Consider the following 10271-nt stretch of genomic DNA (forward strand, 5'->3'; position numbering starts at 1 on the left):
ATTTAATGTGTCATGTTTTAATATCATGTTTTAACTTTAGAAAGATACTATCAGTGCCATTGTAGTAAATTTACTCACAGGTTGGCATTAATTCATAAAATGATTTTCATTTCCGTACGCCGAAGCCAGGCTTTATTCTATGTTTTCCGGATGTTACGTTACGCCATAACTTCCGGTTTACCAAAGGTGCAGAACTACCTTAAACTAGACCAGAAGTATCTTCAGGAAATTGTCAGGAAAGACACCCGGTGTTCAATATTTCGCAAAGATACCAGTTGAAGAATGAATGTTTGTAATATTGAAAATGTCTGTGAGAGTGTCTGAATAACACCTGCTGCAAATGATATATCACCAGGAAATGGCCTAATGTTTGTCTCGGGATTCCGGTATACGTTTACATATTACATTTCCAATCAGCTCAAGGAATATATTAGGAATTGTACCTGTAAGGAGCGGAAATTGATTGAAATCTGGACAGCCATTTGTCTGCATAAGCCCGGCAGTCTATTAAATTGGGAAAATTCAGAGGATAATTTAGTAAAAAAACATCTAGTTTCATGTCCAGGATGCGTTATTCTTAAAATGGCTTCCAATTAGTTTCAGTAGTTTAAGGTTCATAATTGTCGTTTTGTAAACCGATATTCATTTTGAACATGGAACGAAACATTTTAAACAGTTACGACCAGAGTAATCATAAAATTATATGAAAAAAAATAAAGAAAGGTTACGATATGATTTTGATGTAATTATAAGCATTTAAAAAGGAAAATGAATTAAAACTTTAAAGTAATTTAACAATTAAATGTCGTTTTATTAAAACAAGCACAAAAATGTAATTTCAGGATCAATATTGATAAGAGAACAACAATAGGGATACTTAAGAGCACGCTCTAAATGGTTTTAAGAATATTATAAAGTGTAAGCAAAGCATGATTGTGAAAGTAAAACAAATAGTTGATTTAATAGATCATAGTAACAACATGTCATACTCCCAGATGTACACTAATTCTTAGATTTTCTGAGATGTTGAATACTGATCACGCATAATTTACTTTTATTAGAAATATGTTTATAGTATGACAATGGCTTTCAATTTAGTAATGATCATTTTTCTAAACAGGTTTACAAAAATATTTCAATTGTATACCTTACTGTGGTGTTCGTTTTTAAAAATATAGTACTAAGTTTATGCTATATATTATCGACAGTAGTATGTTAGACACATATTTTATGCTATATAATTGTATTAGGTTGAAGCAATTATCATGTTTTTAAAAAAAACTTACTTGGCATAGGTTCGTAAGTTCCAAATAATTGACGTAGATTTATTTATTATAAAACTGACAATATTTGAATGTCGTGTAGTCGCTGTAAAAGGTATTCCCGTTCATACGTGAGTCTTTCTGTTCCTGTGGGGTCAGGGAGTCCATTAAATATATTTGTATAAAAGAATTCACTTTAAGCCGCAAGGGGATTACCTCAAATAAACATTCTCAATTATATCGTGTCTGCTATTATTGTTCTTTGTCACGTCTAATGCTTCCGAAGTATAGAAACAGCAGTCACTTAATGCAGCGCGGTTGCCTTAGAAGGTCTTCTCCTATTTTTGTATCTGATAACAGTTTTTCGCTTAAAAATATGCTTGACGCGAGAGGGGTTTTGCATTATCATTGCCTCTCTTCATGTAAACTAAGACTTTTTGCCAATGGAATAACATTTTACGTTAAAAGCTTCTTTATTGCTTTCAACTATTGTTAAAAGCAATTTCATATGATCCATGACCTATTTCATGATTAAGCGTCAACAAGGTCAAAAGCTATATCTAGTAACAGAACAAACCCAAGCAATAAATTTTCAGGTAGACCAACCGTGTGCTAAAAGGAACTATTTTGTTTCAAACTAAGACTAATATCTGTAGAAAAACCTTTTTTATTTAAGCTATTATTTTGCTTGGTTTCAATGTATGCTTCAAAAGGATCTTCTTACATATTTTATTTACTATCACAACAATAATCTTCAAGTGCCGTGTGGTGCCCGTAAAAAGTATCCCCGTACATGGATTCAGTGTTGTTATATTTTCCATGGAGTCAACTCAATGTTTATGGGTAATGGAGTGCCACTTAAGCCGGTGCTAGGGGGCATGTTGTGTGTTATATTTTGCACTACCTCTCATGAACAGACTCAGTCAAACCGAGTCAGCTATTATTTTGTTTTGTAGCATTTTATGCATTTTATTTATACATTTACTTTTAATCAATGGTTGCAACTGCAGATGCTTTTTCATTTAATGACTTGTAGGCATATGTGCCAATACATATGTTGTTTACTTTCTGTTATAAGTGAGACATTAATCTTAAATTCTCAATAAAAAAGCTATCAACCTATAGATATTTATCCAAAGTGCAGCAAATTAGTGAACATACAAAAAATGTACTTAAAAGTGATGTATTTTTAATGTATTCTTCAACACTCGAGAGTAAAAATATAAGAATTTTATAGGTTTTCAAAGAAACTTGTTTTTTTTGTTGACGGATCGAGGAAAACATTTAATGGAAAATATTATGATAAAATATATTTCAACACTGTCAACACGATTGGTATTTCTTTAAGACGAAAAACATCTGTTCATAGAATTTAAGATGTAAGATTTTCATAAATCAGTATTTTTAAGCACACAATTCCATATTGCTTAAAGTTTTTAATAAAACAATCTTAAAGAATTAATAAATTCTAAAATATTAACGTGTCTCATATGTCTCTTGAAGTTAAAATGTATTCAGAAGTTTCAAAGTTATACTAGGGAAGTGCTTCAAACAAATCCAACTTCCCTGAACAATAAAGGAATTGTGGCAGTTATATTGTCTCATTTGGCGAGAAGCCAAACGAAAGAATGTCTTAGCTACAAGAAACCATTTAAATTTGACAAAATACGTTTGGAAAGTTATATAAAAACAGGATTACTTATATGATTCGAACTGATATACTAGTATATATCGTTAAACACATGTCTCAAGTGTTGCTTTAGGCAAACACAAGCAGTAGTTATAAGATGAGGAACTTCAAAATGAAGTTTAATTTGAATATTCAGATGTATATAATTTCAAATTAAGTTCTTCAAACAAACGAAGAGAATATTTGCTATAAAGGTCTTGTCTCCGAACTATTAATGTATAGGTCTAGAAAAAATTGCAAAATTTTCAGTAACAGGTTTACAATACGTATTGCGGCTTACCTTTAAAGTGATCTATTAATGTACATGTATGTATATTAGAAGATAAATATTTTATGCTGCTAGCCTAATATAGACAAATAAACCAACTGACATAATATATTTTGAGGTGAATTAGGTGAGTGTAAAAAATAACGAACAAAATGGTTTCCGCCTAAGATATGGCAAAGGGATGCATTATTTTAATATGTACTGACATTTCCTTACTAATGTCAATTAGATTATATCAACATATTCAAGTTAAGCAATAAAAGATAGTACACGGACGATGTCAGCAGCACGGTTCAGGAAAGGTGACCTATATACGAATACATAAGGTTATACCAAACTTGATCTATGTTTTTCGTCCCCGTCATTTTTCGGAATCTACAAACCAATCAAGCACAATAACGTTGATAAAATGCCAAAACCTATTGTTATCCTCATGGCTTTCTCGTGACTCATCTAGAAATATATTCAGTTGAAGCAGCACATTTTTACCAGGCTATAATGAATTCATTTTACCGTAGCAGTTCATAATCATTCTTTTACCTCAATAATGAGCTACTGAAATCCCGTGTTTATTTGGTTTTTGTACCTTTAAGTAAACCTCATCCTGATATATAATCTACATGTCTCTAATAGTATTTTATATTGAAAGACGAAGGAAACTGTTGATATATAAAACGTTTCAGTTTAAGTCTAATACGTAGAAGTTTGTGAAGTTGATAATTGTATAAGTATAAAAATAAGCTTTCGAATATAAGCTTGAAGTATATACGCCGTGGGGTCTGTGTTTCTGTGGTAACGCATTTTCTCTAAAGTTCTCAAAAGTTTAAGCACATATAGATAATGACTTGATTGTCAACGGCTATGTGCCATTTTCTATATGACCTAAATGGAATATCAGAGATGATTTACGAGCAGAATATTAAGACATTCACATGGTTCCACATCTCATTTCTGTGTATTGAGTAAAATTTCATTTATCTGAACTACAAATCGTAGAGCAGAACTCCTCATTTGACTTAATTATTGGAAAATCATTCGTGCTTGCAACTATTATTCTCACGGTTGATTTTTATTATAGTTAAGAAACGAAAAATTTGTCCTTCAAATTACCAGGTGTCAATACCTTTAAAGTTTGTTGGAAGAGCCCTGCTCTGCAGAGTTCGATCACCAACCAGCCTAACGAGATGCTTTGGTTCTTAAGACAAACACAAAACATGTATTATTTTTTACCTCTACTACATATTACCTTGTCACTACTTCTGTTGTCGGTACCAACTGTCTACTATAAATTCAGGTAAGTAAGACTAATATAATCTACGGATGCGAAATATGCAGATAATGGTAACTCAATATCTCTCTTACTAATGGTGTTATTGGTGTTATTAAATGTTATTAAATGTTAAATCAGTCTCTGAACTGCATGCATGTCAAACGCAACAACAACAGTGCAAATCACATGTAAACAACACAGCATCTCAAAAATCAAATCCGACAGCAGTGTGTATATTTGGATGATTTTTTTTTGTCTTAGCTAAAACTGCAATGTATCATGCGGCAAACGAATCTAGTTTTTCCATGCAATAAAAGCGAACGATGTGGACACAATTGCCAATTTGTCAAAGAATATTTGATATCGGTTTAAGAGCAAATCACAAAGCTTAGCTTTCCTCTAATTCACTCAGAACATATGTATGGCTAGCATTACTAACATTCGCTCAGATCACAATTTGCAATTCAATAAGGAAATGATATTCAATCTTGTAAGAGATACGCGGGGTGTTCAAAAAGTTTTGAGACTGTAGCAGTAGAATAAAAACAACAAAAGATATGAAATTCCATTCTATTTTAATCCCTCAAAATAGTTTCATTGAACACGAATACACTTCTGAAGTCGATCGATCCACTTCCGGAAAGCGTCAGAGTAGTCCCCCTTGGGGATACCCAAAAAGGCACTGATATAGCGCACTTCCCAGCGCGCTGCGTGATGCGTAACGCCGCCCAGACAGCTGCTTCTTGACTTCAGGGAAGAGAAAAAAGTCACATGGACTAAGATCAGGAGAATAAGGGGGGTGTTCCACTTGTACAACTTTTTCTGCCTCAATGAACCTTTGCACTACATCACTTTTATGAGATGAAGCGTTATCATGAATGAAGTACAGCCCTCTTAAACCAGTTCTAGGCCGACGAATTTCATAAAACGCCTTGACACGTTTCAAGACCTGGAACTACAATCTGTACCACAGGGCCTTGCGATTTAAGAAAACAGCATACATGACTTTTTTGGCACTCTTGGTCCTTTTAGCAATGATAGGTCTAGGCTGGTCTTTGCGGAGCCATTGCTTGTTGTTTATGCGTCTCTGTGGCTCGAAGTAGTAGATCCATGTTTCATCTCCCGCAATCAGTTCATTTATTTTCCTGAAATCGAGCTCTTTGATTCTTTTTAATGTTTCTTTAGCACAACGCACTCTTTCTTTTTTCTGATCCTCGGTCAGGAGATGGGGCACCCATCTGGAACAAAGCTTTCTTAAATACAATTTCTTCGTCAGAATGTTCTGAACTGTTCTCGTTGATAAGTTCAGATAACTAGCTGTCTCACGTACCGTGTACCGAGCATCACCTTCTATGAGGGTTTTCACAGCAGCAATGTTTCTCGAAGTGATTGCTGTCTGAGGTCTGCCAGAACGGTTCCTGTCTTTGACATTATTCAACCCATTAGTGAATGCTTTGAACCACCTGTAAACTGTGCTTCTCGATACACTGTTGATTCCAAAGTGTCTATGCACTTCATTCAGAATCTTCTCTGCAGTAATTCCTAAACTACACTGTACTTTTATATATCCTCGGATCTCTAATTTTTCACTAGGTTTCATATTTACATGTACAATTGACCAGTGTATACGAGTATATGATAAATAATGCACAATAACTTTAAAACGCTTGATTTGATTTCAATGAAATTTTACTAGATTGTCAACGAAATGCTAACAATAACATCCCGTGAAATTCGTGAAAATCAAATGGTAACTTTCTACGGAAGCGCATTAGTTTCAATTTTTTTGAACACCCCTCGTATATGTACACTCACATACAAAAACTTATTTATTTGCCTCGCCGATATTTGGAAATGTGATCTATTTTTTGATACGATCCTTACAAAAGCGAAGCCGTCTTTTATCTACAATTACAAATCTATTTCAACAGAAAAGAATTAATTTTGTTTTCAATTATTGTCATTTTCGAAAAAAAAAAATAGAAATCATTTCATTTGACATGACAATTATTTTCCAGTTTCCACAATTTATTTCTGAACGTTATTTATTATATACATATTTAAAATCATAGCATTTTATTTGAGTAATTGATTGTTTTTTCTTGATGCCAATAGCAAAATATTCTGCCATATCAAATTTCTTTAAGTTTTGCCATGGAAATGTTTTCTAAAATTAAAATCGTGATAATGTAAAAACTCTTTCAACTAAATTAATGTAATGAACATTGGTTAAGTATTAAAAACACTCATAGAACGATTCTTACTTCTCGATTAAAAAGCTATTACAAAAGCTGTTTTTCCCAGAAGAAGAGGTGCGATTTGCGGCGCAGCTGTTAATAGAATTAAACACGGTTTTGATTTCCGGATATGAATATAACCTTACTAGTATAGTGTTTTCAGTCAGACTGGTACTTTTTTTAACAGTATTTGCGTCTAAGAAACAAATATACATTGGAGTGATTTGTAGTTGTTCCTTCAATTCAAAGTGGCAATCCTTAGCTGCCACATTTTCGTTTTCTTACGCAAAAGATTGAATATACTATTGATAGAATATATCTGTCACGGCGCTTTATTGCAGAAGCGTTAATTTGTTTTACTTCCTCCCCTTTTTTGGTCTTTTGCAAAGTCAACACAATTGTTAACTAATCTGACTTCCGTTTCGTTTAGAAAAGAAGTAACGTCTTTATCTTCAGGAAATTAATCTGGCTTTGTTTGAGAAGCTTTAGATATTGCTAAATGTAAGCTTATTTACAGTCAACCGTGCTGAAAGGGACTGGCATGTTTAGCTTATGAGACACCTAGAGAAATTTAAAGGTACATCACACCTAAATTTTATATCGGAACACAGCATTTTTTCTACATGTAGCTCGTGTAATCATAGAATTACCTTATTTGAGCCACACCATGAGAAAACCAACATAGTGCATTTGCGCAGTCTGGTCAAGATCCATGCTGTTCACTTTCAAAGCTTATTGCAATAACAGAAACCGTTAGCGAACAGCATGGATCCTGACCAGACTGCGCGGATGCGCAGGCTGGTCTGGATCCATGCTGGTCGCAAATGCACTATGTTGGTTGTCTCATGGTGCGGCTCATTTATGTTTATTAATAGAACTAAAGTATTATATATTAGGTGTGAAATGCTACAAACTTAATATAATGTACAACTAAGAATAAAATGTGTGCTACCATTACAGATCAGAAAGATTTGAAATAATCAGCCTTTACTTTATTGCATGGAATTATAAAATGAAGCTTTATATACAGTACTGAGTAAAGTTAAACGCATTTGATGAGGTTTTATTTCTACATTGAAATGAATGTCTAAAGATAAAATACCCTGTGCATTAGACATCTTTATTAGCATTATCACACCAAGCACCATGCAGGTAGGCAATTTGTAAACCAATTAATAGTCGCTGGCAAGATGTAGGTAAGGAAACATTGATAAGTATATTATGGTACCGAATTAGTATTATAATGAATGCAACACATACTTTTAAGATACATCTGTGACATCTTCAAATCAAAATTGAATAACTATTAATGGTATCGGAAAGGTCTTTCAAATCGAGTATCTATAATAGTTTTTTTGGTTGCATTCTGTGCTGTCAAATATTGTACTTTTCACTGAAATTATATTGACGAAAGAACAATAATTCAAATGCCAATCGAACTAAAATGTTTCACAAATGTTTGGTTCTATAACAGATATTTGAAGTATGAAAAACAAATTAAATAGCATACGATTATGGTATTTTAAGATCTGACATTGGAGGATAGTGATTTTTTTTTTCATTATATTCTGTCATTTTAATTTAATTAAAACCAATTTTATCTCATTTAAACTATAGAAATATGCCAAAAGTAACCGTTTCAAAGGATAAATATATGCAAAAACATTGCTGACAGTATCTTTCCCCAAAGAAAAGGAAACAAAAATTAAAACTGATAAAAGAAAATCGTATCCGCTAACACATGATAATATCGTGAAATTTCATGATATTTAAATATCTGTTGTTAATAATGCTAAGCACATTTGTATATGCAGCAATACAAACTGTAAAAAATAATATGATTTTCGCAAAATTTGTATGAAATAATTAACTTTAGGATATTTGAATTAAGCGTGCATTTTCCTAAAACACACTTATATATTTATCTTACTTTTTTTTTTTTTTTTGAAATTTAGTCGACGCAAACATAATTCAGCTGTATAACACATGAATTTACGGTGCCCCTAAAGTGACATGTTACACACTTTTTTTTCCAATTAGGTAATGTGACACTTTTTCTATTTTTTAATAGTTATTTCGTTTAAACGAAATCATTTCGTTTAAAAGAAATAATCATTTCGTTAAAACGAAATAAGTTATTTCGTTTAAACGAAATGATATGTTTAAACGAAATGATTATTTCGTTTAAACGAAATAACTATTTCGTTTAAACGAAATGATTTCGTTTAAACGAAATAAAAAAAGTGTCACATTACCTAATTGGAAAAAAAGTGTGTAACATGTCACTTTAGGGGCACCGTATGAAATGCATAAACGATCCAGGAATTTAACAGATCAGGTATTGGCTACTTTATAAATACCATTTCCTAACATTTTAAAGTTTAAATGCAGTCAAGTGATCGTTTTTATTGTGAGGATGAAATATATTGTAGGCATATTGTAGGCACGCATATTTATCATTTTTAATTGTAAATACACTTTTCAACAGCTGTAACATCACTATAAAATATATAAGACAATTCGTAACAATAACAAACCTTTATATCCGAAGCATCTTTTCTTATGTAACCACTTCGTACATCTACATCTATTAAGCCGGGCGATGTTCTATCATAATTGAATTTTAATTTTTCTTTCGGAAATAAATAAATATAACACAATGAACATGTCCAAACATTAAAAATAGAATTATTCAATAATCCAAAACTGTCCCTACATACTCCGTCCATTTTATATACGTTACCTCTGTAGCTAGAATAATTACGTTTTCTTTTAATCAGTAATCTTAAATTTTAGCAACATTTCCCATTCAAATAGCTTATACCAGTATTTCCGTGTGTTTTTATAGTTTTTTACTGTTTTTTAACATTTTCAAAGATATATTTAACATCCTTAGTGAAATAAAGATTCAAGAGTAATAGTTTTCATACTTTACTACTTCACTTAACTAAATACAAACGGCCTAAATGAGCATTTTCAATATCCCGCGTGATTTAATTATCTATCTTTTTTTCCGTTTTTTTTTTTTAGTTCTGAATACTAACACAAATCACAAATGGTGTCTAAAACATTCTTTAAGTAAAATAACAATTAACAATTAATTAACAGCCAGCAAGGCAAGGATTTATCACGATAGTTGCACCAACAAAGTTCTGTTCTTGTTGAACGCCGTTATGTCTGTGTGTACGCTCAACAATTCTATTCTACAAAGTCTATTTAAATACCAAACTTTCAGCTGCTGGTAAGTGAGATACATTATCGATAAAAGCAAAATAATGGCATCGCGACGATCCTATAGGAACGACGACGAACTCAGCATTAACTACGTGGTACTATAAAGTGAAAGTTTTTCGTTTGATCAAATAATATTTAATTCTAAAGAAGCAAAAACATACAGTGATAATTCAGAAGGCGAAGTGTTCTGATGTTTTATATGAAATACGGAAATAACAATTTGTATTAGTGTTTTAACAAAATACTAGGTTTTGTTAGGTCAGCTAAATTTGAAATGACATGTTCTGAAATTTTCAGAAAATATTTGAAC

General features: G+C 32.1%; 1 protein-coding gene across 1 annotated transcript in view; it reads right to left on the reverse strand.

Annotated features, from left to right (window-relative positions):
* LOC123532389 (calcitonin gene-related peptide type 1 receptor-like) overlaps positions 1-9957 on the reverse strand; it is a 50302-nt gene extending 40345 nt beyond the window's left edge. Inside the window, exon 1 of the mRNA XM_045313812.2 lies at positions 9265-9957. Coding sequence (XP_045169747.2) covers positions 9265-9456 — 192 coding nt within the window. The 5' untranslated portion in view covers positions 9457-9957. The remainder of the gene's footprint in view (positions 1-9264) is intronic.
* Positions 9958-10271: the final 314 nt, after the last annotated feature.

Source organism: Mercenaria mercenaria, chromosome 11 (assembly GCF_021730395.1).
Source record: "Mercenaria mercenaria strain notata chromosome 11, MADL_Memer_1, whole genome shotgun sequence".
In the NCBI taxonomy this organism is placed as follows: domain Eukaryota; kingdom Metazoa; phylum Mollusca; class Bivalvia; order Venerida; family Veneridae; genus Mercenaria; species Mercenaria mercenaria.